At 42.1% G+C, this 17,352-nt stretch overlaps 1 protein-coding gene across 6 annotated transcripts in view; it reads right to left on the reverse strand.

Moving 5' to 3' along the window:
* Nucleotides 1-17,352, reverse strand: part of sybu (syntabulin (syntaxin-interacting)) — a 90,141-nt gene that overhangs the window by 13,458 nt on the left and 59,331 nt on the right. For all 6 annotated transcript variants that reach the window (XM_055633757.1, XM_055633753.1, XM_055633754.1 and 3 more), the window contains 2 exons: nucleotides 13,701-13,803; nucleotides 9,164-9,361 (listed from right to left, as the gene is read on the reverse strand). In XM_055633757.1, the coding sequence (XP_055489732.1) occupies nucleotides 9,164-9,361; nucleotides 13,701-13,803 (301 nt within the window). The remainder of the gene's footprint in view (nucleotides 1-9,163; nucleotides 9,362-13,700; nucleotides 13,804-17,352) is intronic.

A 17,352-nucleotide genomic window follows, 5' to 3' on the forward strand; every position in this document is an offset into this window, starting at 1 on the left:
AGAGGTCTGGTCTCTGCTACACAGGAGCAACTAGGACATGAAAAGTCACAGCAACCAGACAACAGGGAACAGGTTCACACATACGAAACAGATTCCACTGGTAAAGAGATGACTGTCTTCATTGAAGGATGAGATGCCACTTGTGAAGAGTCAGCTTCCATCATTGGACATAGGATGCACTCCACAAGCAGCTCTCTCATAAACAGGAGTTAAATATGTGAACAGATTAAAGAAAGAAGTAAAAGCGACTGAATTTTCATCGTGCGTAAATTCAACCTCCCCATTATTGGCTGGGACATACTCAGTACAAAGGGCTTGGTCGAGGCAGAATGTGATAGGTCTATCTAAGATGATTTCTAGAGAGAGTATGTGGATAGTCTAAGTAGAGACGGGACCATGCTGGATCTTGTTTTGGAAAACTAGCCTGGCCAGGCAATTTGCATTTCAGTGAGAGTATTTTGGCATTAATTATGACAATTCCTTATGTTTTAAGTTCGTTACGATACAGAAAAAAATGGATCTTGGGGGAAAGTACTAAACTGGGGAGGACAAATTATAGTATTAAATGATTTTGGAAGTTAATGGCCTAATTTGCGACAGTGAGCATGGCTTTGTGAGGGACAGGTCATATTTTACTAACTTCATTCAGTTCGTAGAGGAGCTGATGAGGGCGATTGTTGATGGAGGGGCAGCAGATGCTGCCTTACATGGGCAAGGGTCCCGACCAAAAATGGCACATCCATTTTCTCCAGAGATGCTGCCTGACCCACTGAATTACACCAGCATTTTGTGCCTAACTTTAGTCAGGCTTTTGACAAGATCCCTCATGGTAAGCTGACGCTGAAGATTAAGATGCGTGAGATCCACGATGACTTGGTAATTTGGATTCAAATCTGGTTTACCCAAAGAAGACAGAGGGTAGTGGTGGACGGGTGTTCTTCTGCCTGAAGGTCTGTGGTCAGTGATTTTCACAAACCTCCGTTGTTTTTGTGATATGTGAATGACTTGGATGAAAACATAGATGGGCTGGTTAGTAAGTTTGCAGACAATGCAAAAATTGGTTTTGCCTGCAGTGAAGACTGTCAAAGGAGACACCGGGATACTGATCAATTATACAGTGGCTATAAATGGAGAAATGGCAGATGAAATTTAAGGGGAAAGTACACAGTTAATGGCAGAATCTTTAACAGCATTTATGCAGGGGTTCCCAACCTTGTTCGTCCCGTTTACCCCTGGGAACTTTAATAGCACATAACAATGTTATTTCACTTATTTATGAACAACTAATGATGAACAGATTTACCAGAACCAAACACAGTCAGTCAATGAGAAAAAATATGTACAAATCCAGAATCAACAAATTTAACCCCTGGGTCAGCAAAACCTACCCCCTGGGGGGAAATTTACCCCAGGTTGAGAACCTTTGCTCTGGGGTTTTCAGTGATGGATGGTACCTTTGGAGATGCTGGATATCTAAAATGACTTATCAGAGATAAAACTGCATTCATAAAAGGAGGCGAACTGATTATCAAAATTATATATATTTGTCATTTGTCTTTAGTTCGTGAATTGTTTTGAACCCTGAAGAGTAATTTACTAAGTGGCCCTTGTTGTTTATGTTATAAATATCATGATCATCATAACCTGGCAATTCAGTGCACAATTTTAAACCAAAATCATTAAATGTCATCATTTATGAGCTTTGGCAAGTCTAATATCGTTGGCTTTTTCCTTCATCAGATATTACTCAGACTTTTATTTAATTTCAAAATTATCATGTTACTAAACAATTCGGAATGATTTAAAAGTTTAAAAAATGTGGAGATGTGAGCCTTGATATCTCTACCAGATGAAAGTCACTGTTCAGCTTGCTATTATCTCATATCTTGCTCCAATTGTTCATCCACTTACTTGAATGATGCCTTAACTCTGCTAATGGCAGCACTTTGCTTGATATACACCAGACATATATTGTAATCTTTCTTTTCAATCTCCAAGTAATAATTTTAAACTAGTGCCACTTAATTATTACGCTGGTTTTTAGCAGAGCACAGCAGTGCAGACACTAGTTACACACTTGCCATTTTTCAACGATGAACTGGAAAGGACTATTCACCCATATTGACAAAAATATGAAGGAAAATACAATAGGAAAATATTCAGATCAAATAAAGAAGCCAATTTCCCACCTGAACAGACATGGGCTCAAATGGATTACTTTGTTAAACATGCTTGCTCACCAAATTTTGCGCTGATTGAGATTTGTAGGTTAATTGATTTGGTGTAAGTGTAAATTGTCCCTAGTGTGTGTAGGATAGTGTTAATGTGCGGGGATCACTCGTCTCAGCGGATTCGGTGGGACGAAGGTACAGTTTCCGTGCTGTTTCAGTGAATACGGTGCACCCTTTGGTTTTGTGACTCCAGACATGTGTGAGGTGGTGTACTTTGGCAGTCCACTGCAAGAGGAAAGTATGTGGTAAATGGCAGGATTTGTCCCAGATTCACCCCCCTTATCTGACACCCTCTTGTATTCCTTTTCATCTCTAGCCCTTGTCACTTATTCCACCCATCTCCCTCACCTGTATCCACCTATCAGTTGCCAGGCTTGGTCCAGCTCCTCACCTCTCTTTTCCAGATTTCTCCCCTCGCCTGCAATCAGTCTGAAGAAGGGTCCTGACAAGAAACCACACTTGTCAAACTAGTCAAAGGCATAGATAGAGTGGATGTGGAAAGGATGTTTCCACTGGTGGGAGAGTCTAAGACCAGAGATAGCCTCAGCATTAAAGAGCGCTCTTTGAGAAACCACACCTGAAAATTCTGCGTGACAGGCTGGGTTACTCCAGCTTTTTGAGTTTTGCTCAAGATTTGCAGTTCCTTGTATATTCTTCGGAACCCTGATGTTCAAGGGATTTAAGTTTTAGTTTTAGGGATACAGCAAGGAAACAGGCCCACTGAGTCCACGTCGACCAGCGATCCCCATACACTAGTTCCATCCTACATTTTAGGATCACTTTACAGAAGCCAATTAACCCACACACCCGCATGTCTTTGGAATGCTGGAGGAATCCGGAGCACCTGAAGAAAACCCACAAGGTCGCAAGGAGAATGTGCAAACTCCATACAGACTGTAGCTGTAGTCAGGTATCCGACACTGTAAGACAGCAGCTCTACCGCTGCACCACTGTGCCGCCCTTGGGATGCAAGTGACAATACAAGTGGATAGGAATGGTGCACGGTACTGCTTGCCTTCATGGGCTGGGTAATTGAATATAAACGTTGGCAAGTCTTGTTGCAGCGTTGATGGGGCTGCATTTAGAGAATTGTGTGTAGTCTTGGTCACTGCATTACAGGACGGATGTGGAGATTTTGGAGAGGGTTTACAACATGTTCATCAGGATGTTGCCTGGATTGGAGGGTATTAACATTAAAGGAGAAGTTGGACAAACTTGGACTTTTGTTTTGCTGGAGCATAGAATCTGAAGAGTGACCCAATTTAAAATTATAAGTTACATAGATCGAGCCTTTTCCCCCCAGAGGACACAGGCTCAAGGTGAAAGGGGGAAATGATGTGATATTTCCGAAGACATTTTTTTTTGAGTGGTTGGTGCATGGAACTCTCTGTCAGGGGAAGTGGTGGAAGCAAATATAATCGGTATGCTTTTGCAGCATTTTGGCAGATACGTGAACAGGCACGCAATACAGGGATATGGACATTGTGCAGTCAGATGGGATTAGTTTGGATTGGCATCATGGTCAGTGCAGACATTGTGGGCCGAAGAGCCTGTTGCTGAATTTCTAAATATCATGGACAAGTCCTCAAAATCGGAATATTAGAACGATAGAAAGGCATAGATAGAGTGGATGTGGAAAGGATGTTTCCACAGGTGGGAGAGTCTAGGACCAGAGATAGCCTCAGCATTAAAGAGCGCTCTTTGAGAAAGGAGGTGAGGAGGAACTTCTTTAGTCAGAGGGTGGTTAATCTGTGGAACTCTATGGAACTCATTGCCAACAGAGGCCAAGTCAGTGCATACATTTAAGGCAGAGATAAACAAATTCTTGATTAGATCGGGTGTCAAATAACGGAGTAGAATTGATGGGCTGAATGGCCTAATTCTACTATAACTTGTGAAAAGCAAGAAAAGCATTCAATTTAAAAGTAGTTACCCAAGTGTTCTTTAAAATTGAATATCCCTTAAAATGCCAGAACTACTGCTGTGCTAGAAGAATGCCAACAAAGATTCAATATAAGATATACATTCCCAATATAAATGTGATTAAAATCAAGCCCACAGTGTTGCCACATTTGAACGTTTCCAGGCATCATTCAAACATATTTTAGTCTTTCCAAAATGTTCGCTACAGCCAATGTTGCATTTATCCTCCCACCCCAAAGTGAAGTTACTCACATTATTGAACACAGGCACATATCATATGTTTTAAAACTTGATTGAGAAAACGAGCAGCAGTGTGTTTGCAGGAACTCCAGTGCGCAAAATGAATAACAGGAGCTTGGTGTTAGGTAATCCAATGCGTTCTGTACGCACACAGCCTCTTAAGAAGGTACAAGATGTGTTGAAAGTATTTTGCTTCCTTGTCACGTAATAAACTTGGCTGAAGGAGCCCAGAGTAGAAATGGGAGGATTAAAACCGAAAAATTCATGAGAATTAAAATGCATGCAAAACATCCGATACTGAACAGTCAAAATGAAGATCAAGTCTGCAGAGTCCCAAATGAATGGGTGTTGTTATGGGGTGGATCACAGCAAATCATGTGTGATGTCATTTTGCACTATACATAGAGCACACACTGGGGAATAGGAAATATTCCGACATCGCAGTAAAAGCCAACAGTTGGAAGTTCAACACAGAATCACGAGCTAAATCATCAGGGATTAGCTGACTTTTCAGCAAATATGCACGGAAAGTACTGCTTCTTCCTCCTGGCAATTTAATTAAAATCAGCTGTAACCAGAGCAGCAACTGGTGTTTGACAAGAACGCTAAAGGCTGCTCAAAAAAGTGCCACGATGAACCACTGAAGCAATTCCTTCCAGAAAACAATGAGGCTGCCTTCATCACAGTATCCACTTTCAAAATAACCCATTCGTCTTCATCATTTGTGGTTCATGATGCACTTCAAGTTGAAAATCTTTAAACAAAATTATATGTACGAAATAGCTCACCTGAAATCTGTACTTCTCTTTCACATTTCTGCCAAATACCTGTTGTTAGAAACATAGAAAATAGGTGCAGGAGTAGGCCATTCGGCCCTTCGATCCTGCACCGTCATTCAATATGATCATGGCTGATCATTCAACTCAGTATCCTGTACCTGCCTTCTCTCCATACCCTCTGATCCCTTTAGCCACAAGGGCCACATCTAACTCCCTCTTAAATATAGCCAATGAATTGGCCTCAACTACCTTCTGTGGCAGAGAATTCCAGATCAGAGTAGAGTTACTCTCTTGATCAGAGAGAGTTACTGTGTTAATTCTTGATGATACCAAGCCAGAAATGTAATCCGTTTTATGATGTTAGTTTAAACAAATTATTCCTTACTCTTTATATTCTCCAATCACGCAGCACCCAGATATTTGCTTTTACAACCTCAGACCAACATTTTTTCTGTGTACAGTTTTTGTTGACTTTTTTTGGAAACCCTTTTTATTCTAAGGAGACGTTGATGCTGGATTGGAGTAACTAATGTTTTCAGTGCAGGGCAAGATCCAAGATCACCACTGTGTCATGGGCTCAGCACTGGATCGCAGCAGCATCATTCAATATTATTTTTAACATTTTCATACAAGCAACAAAGTATTAAAATCAAACAGATATTATGTTCCATTTCCACCCTGGGCACCATGAATTGGAAGGACAACTTGAATAGAGAGAAACAATCGCCGACCAGTGATCCTCATAGACTAACACTATCCAACACATTAGGGACAATTTACAAGTTTCACCGAAGCCAATTAACCGACAAACCTGTACGTCTTTGGTGCGTGGGAGAAAACCTACGCAGGTCACGGGGAGAACATACAAACTCCGCACGGACATCTCCCGTGGTCAGGATCAAACCCGGATCTGTGGCGCTGTAAGGCAGCAACTCAACTGCTGCAACACCGTGTTGCCCTATGAGAGAACCATGAGAGTTCATTTTACACAGGGTGGAAATGTCCTTTGTCCAACAAAGAGAGAAGCATCTGTTCATCACCACCAAGCTGGAATTAATTCCTGACATGAAGGCTTCATATCAGTCCCACTGCACAGATCGATCTTTTCCTGCACATGTTATATAGTAATTGTAAAATGCTCTGTAATATTAATTCCTCTAAAAATCTACTGGATGTCTCAAGTAATATTGTTCTTTCCTATTTGTTGTTTTATATTTATATCAATTAAACCATTAGCAATTTCAGCTCGGCTGTTCAACAGAACTTATATTGACGTTAAATGTCAGAAGTATTATAATTTGAAAAAGTACTTATGTAGAATGCAAAATAATTCAAGCTCATTTCAAGACAAGAGCAAGTATGGTTAATTGGAGAGGTCTATCATGGAGACAAGAGATTGCGATGCTGGGATCTGGAACAAAAGCAAAACAAAAAAGTTGCAGGAACTCAGCAAGTTGAGCAGCATCTGTGAGGCAAAAGGAAGGTCAAGCAAGATTCAGGTTGGGACTCCACATCAGGGCAGAGTGTACAGGGAAGATAGTCGGTGTAAAGAAGTGAGAGGGAGGGTGAGACAGTGGCTGGTAAATGATAAGATGCAGCCAGGTTTTGAAGAGAATGATGAGCAAATGCACAGATGGGGGAGGGGATGGGGAAAATTGAGAAACATAGATTGCAAAGTGATATGTGGAACCAGATACAAGTCCTTCCCAGATTATGAATGCCCGACTTAAGGGCAGCAGGCAGATACGAGCGAGCATTTGGATGAGCAGCAAGACGGATGGGAATGGAATGGCGGATGGTGCGGGAGGCTGCAGGTATTGACTGGAGGGTTGGGGGAACTTCTACATGCCTGCTCTCCGCCACCTCCCCGAGCCATGACAATCAGGGGGCTGGGAAACGCTGAGCAGACACGCTCACTCACTAGGTTGGGGAGTCCGCCTGGCAGCCACTCTTCTCGCACTGTCCCATCAAACCTGGTTCTGTTCACTTAACACCAGTCTGCGTGCTGGACGATTCTCAGTAAATGAAATGTTTCTGTAACCGGAGGATTGCTAGTAATAGGAGGGATGGGACGATGGACAGATGGAACCTTCATTTAGTCTGCACAGACACTCTGTCCCGGAATAACCCGGTGGCAATATTTTGGCATTCAGAGCACTGCCATTATACTTCAGAACAGCATTCCTGTTATTATTGCTCTCTGCTTGCATCTTTGCTGATACAGCTGCAGAAAAATGGCAAAACAATTTTTAAATAATAGTTTATCGTGTATTATCAAGTATTGTTTATGGCTAATTATCGAGGTTGCAGAGTTTTCAATCATCTGTTGACCTTTATCCTACATGAATGGTTTTTATTAATTCTGGGAAAGCCATCTGCCCAGTAGGAACATACGTTATATTAGCAGTGCAAATACACAGAGAACTTAGGCATCTTTATTTATTCACTGGTTCACTCAGACTTGAAAGGCACAAAGAAGAGGAATGCCTTTACTGTGCAAAAATACATCCCATGACCCTTATTGCCCCACCGATACCTCCACGATCACTCCCCCCCTGGACCTATCCGATTGACCGGCCCAGCAGAATTCAGAAAAGAAACAACCAATAATGCCTTTTCATTCTATAACCTTCAATTACAACAATGTTATTGTGCTAAAGCAATAACCTTTCCTGACCTGAAACGTCACCGATGCATGTTCTCCAGAGATGCTACCTGACTCGCTGAGTTACTCCAGCATTTAGACATAGACATAGAAAATAGGTGCAGGAAGAGGCCATTCGGCCCTTCAAGCCAGCACCGCCATTCATTGTGATCATGGCTGATCATCCCCTATCAATAATCCGTGCCTGCCTTCTCCCCATATCCCTTGACTCCACTAGCCCCTAGAGCTCTATCTAACTCTCTCTTAAATCCATCCAGTGACTTGGCCTCTGTGGCAGGGAATTCCATAAATTCACAACTCTCTGGGTGAAAAAGTTTTTTCTCACCTCAGTCTTAAATTACCTCCCCTTTATTCTAAGGCTGTGGCCCCTGGTTGTGGACTTGCCCAACATTGGAACATTTTTCCAGCATCTAGCTTGTCCAGTCCTTTTATAATTTTATATGTTTCTATAGGATCCCCCTCATCCTTCTAAACTCCAGTGAATACAAGCCTAGTCTTTTCAATCTTTCCTCATATGACATTCCCGCCATTCCAGGGATGAATCTTGTGAACCTACGCTGCACTGCCTCAATCCCAAGGATGTCCTTCCTCAAATTAGGAGACCAAAACTGTACACAATACTCCTGATGTGGTCTTACCAGAGCCCTATACAACTGCAGAAGAACCTCTTTAATCCTATACTCAAATCCTCTTGTTATGAAGGCCAACATTCCATTAGCTTTCTTCACTGCCTGCTGTACCTGTAAGCCAACTTTCAGTGACCGGTGTACAAGGATGCCTAGGTCTCGCTGCACCTCCCCCTTACATAACCTAACCCCATTGAGATAATAATTTTGTACCTTCTTTTGTAAACTAGCATCTGCAGTTCCTTGTTTGTACACCTCTCTATATTTTTTAGTATCCTTGTAATACCATAATAATTCTCAAATAGCCCCGGACATCCTTCCAAGTACGGAGACCCAAACTTTTATGTTTTAAGTATTGTTGGAAGAGCATAAATGATTTGTTTTAAAACATTGACGTCTGTTTTCTGATCAAGTTAGTAATGGCACATTATTCATTTAATTTATGTGTAAAGATGTAACATCTTTAGGAGTGGAAGAGTTAATAGATTTGTACATAATTTTATAGTATGACCACATTTTAGACCAGCACCATGAAAACTGGTTAGTCAGGGCTTTTCTCCCCCAAGTCAAAATATTAAAATTTAAATATGCTCATCAAAACACAACATGGCAAGTAGAAACATATAAATTTTGAACTTTTGACCAGCAACATGAACAGGTAGTACTTTGGGCAATTCTCACCATGTTTCTTTGCTATACCTGATAGTTGGGCTGCTGTCACTGCCTTTGTATGAACCGGAGTTACTGCTGCTGCTACGAGATGATGCACCATAGACATCACGGATGTTGGCTGTACTTTTGTACACCGCGGAGACTGGATCTTTATCCCGCGTAAGGGTTGGGCTCCCCGACGGTTTGTGTCCACTGGAAGTGCTGCTTCTTCCATGTACGCCACGGCTGGCATTGTAACATTTAGACATAAAGAACATATTTTGGCACCCATATGATGATGCATGCCACATAGTCATAAAATATGCTCTCTCAAAAAGTAAGCTTTCCAAAGTCGAACATTTTTGTACTTTACACAGGTTAAAATGTGTATGGATTTATTAAAATAAAAGATTAATGCATTTATATTTAATTTAAAACCTGCATGATTCGTTTAGGACTTGAGAAAAAGGTTACCACAACACAAACACATTTCCTAGGAACCCGGAAACATTTCTGGATAGTGGATAGAGCAAATAACATTGTCACCATACCCCCTTGACAAAATGCAGGGAGCTTGTGAAATCTGTCTCCAAGCAAATTTAAGCAATTTAATTAGCACGGGTGTCAGAAGAATAGGCTTAGGAAGGAATGATAGATCAGCCATGATTGAATGGCGGAGTAGATTTGATGGGCCAAATGGCCTAATTCAGTTCCTATCACATGAAGCATTTTCCAAGTTGACAAGGAGCTAGGTTTGTAAATAATACCCAGGCTGGAATTGTTTTAAAAGGGGAAAATTCCACATCTTAAAGACATTAAAATAGTCAGCATTTAAAAGCTATTCTCTGGGGGGGAAATAAAGTCTCCTACATAATTTCAAGACAAAATCTAGTTTCATAAAATATCTGTTATCATTCAATTTTGCTTGTTAATTAAAATGACTGTTGTGCTAATAATGCATATCAGATCCCTCAAAATCTATGAAGAGAAATAGACAAAGCAATATTTCAGATGCAGACCTTCACTTAAATACTGGACAAAGTCAATACTCAAATCGTTAATCTCAGTCTTTATGATCCTACTGTTTGGGTTATGTTTGAGAATGGAGCGGCTGGGCTTGTGCACTCTGGAGTTTAGAAGGATGAGAGGATATCTCATTGAAACATATAAGATTGCTAGTGTCCATGTCCCACTTAGGAAACCTGAACGGAAACCTCTGGAGACCTTGCACCCCACCCAAGGTTTCCGTGCAGTTCCCGGACGTTACAGGTGGTTGCCGAAGGTTGCAGGTAGTGGAAGCAGGTAGGGAGACTGACAAAAATCTCTGGGAACCGCACGGAAACCTTGGGTGGGGCGCAAAGTCTCCAGAGGTTTCCTAAGTGGGACAGGGGCATAAGGGTTTGGACACGCTAGAGGCAGGAAACATGTTCCCGATGTTGGGAGAGTCCAGAACCAGGGGCCACAGTTTAAGTATAAGGGGTAAGCCATTTAGAACGGAGACGAGGAAACACTTTTTCTCACAGAGAGTTGTGAGTTTGTGGAATTCTCTGCCTCAGAGGGCAGTGGAGGCAGGTTCTCTGGATGCTTTCAAGAGAGAGCTAGATAGGGCTCTTAAAGATAGCGGAGTCAGGGGATATGGGGAGAAGGCAGGAACGGGGTACTGATTGGGGATGATCAGCCATGATCACATTGAATGGCGGTGCTGGCTCGAAGGGCTGAATGGCCTACTCCTGCACCTATTGTCATGTCATACCAGTTAATTGATAATAATCTCAAAGTACAACTTCAGTGACAAAAATAGGAAAGGTGTTACATAGGCTATATTTGCATTATATGGTTACCAGAGGGAATGCTCTTATAGCTGCATCTAGGTGGATCATCTTCCAGGCAGCCTCAGCCACCTACAGCAGGGAAACCCTAATAGACTGGGCGCATTGATGATCATTCAGACAATTCCCATAACAAATGAACAAATTAACAGACAGTTCACTTGTGCTGCCACTTTAAGCTGGCATTGCAAGGTGGGTTTCAGAGGAACATTCAATGGCCAATATAAGAGGGAGCCAATGAAAAATGAAATGGATATTAATTTACAGAGTTACCAAGCTCTCTAAAATATTCACATGCATTTATTTTACAACATAGAAACATAGAAAAGTACAGCTCAGATATAGGCCCTTCAGTCCACAATGTCTGTGCCGAACATGATGCCAAGATTGTGATTTGGTTCAAAGGCTTGAAAAATTAAATGAGTTTCTGAATGTGTTACTGTAAATGTACCACCTTAAAGTCTTGGTCATTTTGTTTTTTACCTGTCAGAATACTCATTTGCATATTTAGTCATTATACATAAAGAGTTAAATGCCAACTTCACTGCTTCTTATACTTCATTACTTCAATTAAGAAGTAAACTGAGCCTTCATTACGTATTGTCTGAAGAAGAGTCTCGACCCGAAACGTCGCCTCTTCCTTCGCTCCATAGATGCTCCCTCACCCGCTGAGTTTCTCCAGCATTTTTGTCTACCTTCATTACGAATAAATCACTTGTATCTTGAATTCATTGAAGTTTCTCACTGAACAATATGGATCATGTGTAGGCAGATGAGGTTAGTTAATTTTGGTATCATATACGACACAGGCATTGTTAACTGAAGGGCCTATACCCGAGCTGTACATGTCTATGTTTCTTTGTTGTAAAATAAATGCATGTGAATATTTTAGTGAGCTTGGTAAATCAGGAAATTAATATCCATTTCATTTTTAAATTTCATCCATTGCCCTTATAGTGTCCACTGAATGTTCCTCAGAATCCCACCTTGCTTTATGTGGCAGCATAAGTTGACCATTTCTCCAACAAAGTTCAAAATATTTAAAGGCAGATCCAAAGGGAAAAAATGGGAGTGTTGAGTTTGATAAACCCAAAATGGGAGTGTTGAGTTTCACCGACAAGTGTTTAGGTGTTTGGGAGTTATTTGTGAAAAGAGCAGATGGACAAGATAGATGGAGTGTGCTTTGCACCCAAGGAACATGCCTGCAAAATGCACTACGTAGTCAGGAAGCAGCAGTGGCTAGAAACTGTGCCACATACAGAGATAAAATAAAACTCTGGATATGGAGAAATTGATAAATTGAGTCAGTGCACAGAAGCAGGTCCTTTGGTGCACCGACTCCACATGGAGTTACATGTTTTTGGATTGGTGGAGAAGGCAGGGGGAGGGGGGTGGGGGTGAAGAGCAGGAGCACCAGGTGGCAACCATAGGGATAGGAAGAATGTCAGGATTGAATTAAGGCCACTGGAGTTGTAAGGAAGAAATTATAACTGCAAGGCCTTCATGATGTCCTAAACGAGAAGCATATAAATCAACCCATTCCTTCTCTCCAGAAATGCTGCCTGTCCTGCTAAGTTACTCCAGCATTTTGTTGAAGTACCTATCTTTGGTTTAAACCACTTCCTTCATACACATAAAAATCAACTTGCCTCTTAAACAGCCTTTATCTGTGTAAAGTTTTTATTGTTGATTATTCATTATCCACAACCTTTTATCCGAAAGCCTTGGGACCAGGTCGGATTTCGGACATTTTCGTGGAAGGAAGAAATTATAACTGCAATGCCTTCATGATGTCCTAAACGAGAAGCATATAAATCAACCCATTCCTTCTCTCCCCCGGAGAATGCTGCCTCATTGCCTGCTAAGTTAGTTTTGGAGGGATCCAATGTTTTGTTGTGGTGTAGGGGTGAAGGGGGACCTAATTCTTAGTCCCCTACCTACCTGGTCGGCTGGGGGCTCCGTCCGGCCGCGGGCCGCGCTGGATTTGGAGCGCCTCGCAGCCTCTAGAGTTGCCGGGGTCGGGGAGCAAACCGGCGCCGCCCTTAAACCGGCCTTTATTACTGTGTAAAGTTTTCTCCGATTGTAAGAATTAAAGTTTACCCCTTCACCCCCCTTCACATAAAAGCCCTCCAAACTAACTGACTAACATTTAAGCAATGATTTACAGATGTTTAAGCGTCTCCCGGTCTCCAGGGAGGAGGCAGCCGCTACAGTAGTACAGACCTGGGTTGACCATGGGTCGTTTTGGGTCAAATTTGGCGCCAAACGCGAGCTTTGGTGCGCAGACATCTGGAAAAAAATGACCGGTTTTCGGAGCTTTTCGGTTTCTGGAACACCGGATAAAAGGTTGTGCACCTGTATTGTGTTACAGGTCTGTAATGCTGCAGTAAGTATACGACAGGTTTGGTGGGATATGGACCAAGTGCAGGCAGGTGGGACTATTGTAGCTGGGACATGTTGGCCGATGTGGGCAAGTTGGGCTGAAGGGCCTGTTCCACAACGTATCATTCCCTGACTCCAAGTAAGAATTTCATGGTTCCCTTGTTGGTACATTTGACAATTAAACACTGGGCTCTCAGTAATTAACCATGTAAAATCCATATATATTTTGTTTAGAGCAGCTAAGTTTTCACACATTTATAAGCTAAATGAAAGCTTGACATGACCAAATTTCTGCCTGTTTTTTACAAGCATATTTTTATTCTATGCTAACGCCTTGATCACTGCTTATTTGTTAAACCAAAAGCACGGCCTACCTGCGAGAAGCCGAGCTCCGCTTGCTCCCCGAGTTGGACATTAGACCTACAGGTGCTGAGATGCTGCCTGTGCTGCTGGATGAACTAAAGTCAGCTTCACTCCCTGCACAAAGAAACAAAGCAAAAAGTATTTATGTGGCAGGGAAAATAAAATCAATCAGTTGTGACATGGCAGCACAAATACAGACAAATACAGCCCCCCCACTATTACAAATGTTGCAGACGCCTTCCCTACAATTGGGAAAATTACAGGTATCAATACGCCTGTGGTGTAACGGGTTACTTGCTATCCAAGAGACTCTGTACAGACAACACCAACATTAAACATAGTTCTTCATGGCACTTTGCATTACAATCTGCAGTAAGACATAGGTAAAGTCACATTCACCAAATCATGCTAAAATTGAAATAAATTATTTAATCCATTAGACAATCTAACTGAAATTAATTAAAATTATACACGTCGCCCTCTGTAACAATGAGCTGTACAATGACTTTACATTTGTATTCAGTGAGTAAACAAAGCCGACTATGACTTCAGATCATTCAGCAAAAGCTGCTTTGACTTGATCTGACAATTGTGCCTTGTCATTAAGATGACTGAGACACAATCAATCCTATTTAGTGGAGATCATCTCTAATTACTTAAATGGATCAGATTCAAGTATACCCTTTACTGTGAGTAATTGCGGGCACTGGTCCAGCACATGCTCTGCTACAGCACCAACGCTGCTGTCAGCCATTCCACCGCCTGGCTTACTGAAGAGCAGACTTGATAAGATTGCTTTCCTACGGCACAGCTAAACAGCTTCTCACTGTTCCCTGCAGCAGAGATCAGGAAAAACCGCACCTATTGAAATTCATTATCCAATTCCAAACCCCACCCCCAAGAAACCACTTTTAAAAATCAAATGGGTAATTCAAATTGCAACATGGAGGCTGCTACAAGCCCAGCATCTGCAAGAACCAACCTCCTTAATATTGTGTGTAGAGCATGTCCCTGCATGCAAACCATCCTCCACGGAATAAGCTTTATGTTGGAATAGTGCCAACTACAATGTTATTAAGAGGTAGGGCACTTGAAAGGATGGTAGGAGGAAGAGGAGAGAAAAGCATGTTATATTTAATTTTCTCATTTCCACCCATCACTTGTTGCTTTTTAAACTAAAGCCACTGTTAAATGAAGATAGAAACAAAATGCTGGAATAACTCAGCGGGTCAGGCAGCATCTCTGGAGAGAAGGAATGGGTGACGTTTCGGGTCAGGTCTCGACCTGAAACGTCGCCCATTACTTCTCTCCAGAGATGCTGCCTGACCTGCTGAGTTACTCCTGCATTTTGTGTCGATCTTTGGTTTAAGCCACCATCTGCAGTTCCCTCATACACACACATACCACTGTTAACTGAAGGTAGACACAAAATGCTGGAGTAACTCAGCGGGACAGGCAGCATCTCTGGAGAGAAGGAATGGGTAACGTTTTGGGTCGAGACCCTTCTTCAGACAGAAAGACAGTCTGAAGAAGGGTCTTGACCTGAAACGTTACCCATTCCTTCTCTCCAGCGATGCTGCCTGTCTCACTGGGTTACTCCAGCATTTTGTGTCTACCTTCGATTTAAACCAGCATCTGCAGCTCTTCCCTGCCACTGTTAACTGGTTTGATTTAGAAATCTATGAAATCATGAGGGTGATAGATAGGGTGAATGGACAGAGTCGTTTACCCAGAGTAGGGGATTCAAGAATCAGAGGACACAGGTTAAAGATGAGAGTGGAAAGAAATATTAGGAACCCGAGGGACAACTTTATCCACACAGCACACAGGTGGGGAGATGGAACAAGTTGCCAGAGGAGGCAGTTGAGGCAAAGAACAACATTTAAAAGTCATTTGGAAAGGCACATGGATAGGAAAAGTTTAGGGGGACATAAGAGTCATCCAGCATGGAAACAGGCCCTTCGGCCCAACTTCTCACACCAACCAACAGATCCCGTCTACACTTCTCCCGCCAACCTGTGTTTGGCCCATAAACTTGTCCTATCCATGTACCTGTCTAAACGTTTCTTAAACGTTGCAATATTTAAGCTGCCTCAACCAACTCAGCCGGCAGCTCTTTCCATACATACCCCAACATTTGTAAATGGTAAATAGTTACCCCTCAAATTTCTATTAAATCTTTCTCCCCCTCGCTTTAAACCTATGTCCTCTGGTTCTCAATTCCCCATCTCTGGGCACGCGACTCTGTGCGTTTACCTGATCCATTCCTCCCATAATTTTGTACACCTCTAAGATCACCCCTCATTCTACTGCGCTCCAAGGAATAGAGTCCTAGGCTGCTCAAACTCTCCCCATAGGTCAGGCCCTCGAGTTCTGGCACCATCCTTATAAATCTTCTCTGCACCCTTTCCAGCTTGACAATGTCTTTCCTATAACATGGTGCCCAGGAATGAACACAGTAATCTAAATGTGACCTCACCAACTTCTGCAACATGACCTCCAAACTTCTGTACTCAGATTGATGAAGGCCAATGTGCTGAAAGCCTTTTTCACCATCCTATCTACCTGTGACACCACTGGGCCAAACACGAGCAGATGGGACTAGCGTAATTGGGGAATTTTTGTAGGCATGGGCAAGTTGGGCCGAAAGGCCTGTTTCCATGCTGTATGGCTATGAGTAAACCAATATCATAGAAAAACATAAGAATCAGCATTGCTATAATGTTTCCACAACGTCAGAACTTCCAAAAATTGTTTGCAGCCAGTGAAGTCCTTCTTAAGGTAGTCACTTAAACAGTAGGAAATAATTTATGCACAGCTAGGGCTCCAAGTTGAGCATGTGATGGCAGTAACCAATAAATACTTATCAGGACACAAGATGAAACACTGAATAAATGGTGTTATTCATGTATTGGGAGCACAAGACATAAGAATAGAATTAGGCCATTTGGCCCTTCGAGTCTGCTCTGCCATTCGATCTGCCATTCGATCATGGCTGATCTATTTTTCCCTTTCAACCCAATTCACCTGCCTTCCTTCCCATAATCTTTGACGTTCTTATCAATCAGGAACCTATCAATCTCCACTTTAAAAATACCCAAGACTCAGCCTCCACAGCCATATGTGGCAATGAATTCCACAGATACGCCACTGTGACAAGAAATTCCTCATCCTCAAAGAAAGAGCCTTGGATGCAACGTTACGGCTGAGACATTAAACTAAGGCTATTTCTTTGTGGAGGAATTTCTTTAGTAATTCTCTCAAATTTGAACCCATTTAGATTGCAGGCAGTTACAGTGCAACTTACACAAATTTGACCATTTGATCCCGCCTTCAACATTTACCATCAACAAGATGCATTTTAGCGATTCACAAAATCCTCTTTTGACAGCATCATTTGACACGTATCTTCTAGAAAGACAATGGTGGTGCCTGAAACGCCTGCAGGGTTTCAAGTTACAGACCATCCAAACTTGACGGTGTATCGTCATCCCCTCACGATCACTATCAAAATACCGGAGCTCCTTAATCCAATACGTCTATGGAAGCATCTTGGTTTTTACATTTAATACAATGACGCAAGATGGCAACTAACTGCCAAATTCTTAAGGAGAAAAAATACTGGCCCTTCTGACAATGCCCATATTTCATTGAATAAACAAA

Source organism: Leucoraja erinacea, chromosome 4 (genome assembly GCF_028641065.1).
Source record: "Leucoraja erinacea ecotype New England chromosome 4, Leri_hhj_1, whole genome shotgun sequence".
Classification (NCBI taxonomy): domain Eukaryota; kingdom Metazoa; phylum Chordata; class Chondrichthyes; order Rajiformes; family Rajidae; genus Leucoraja; species Leucoraja erinaceus.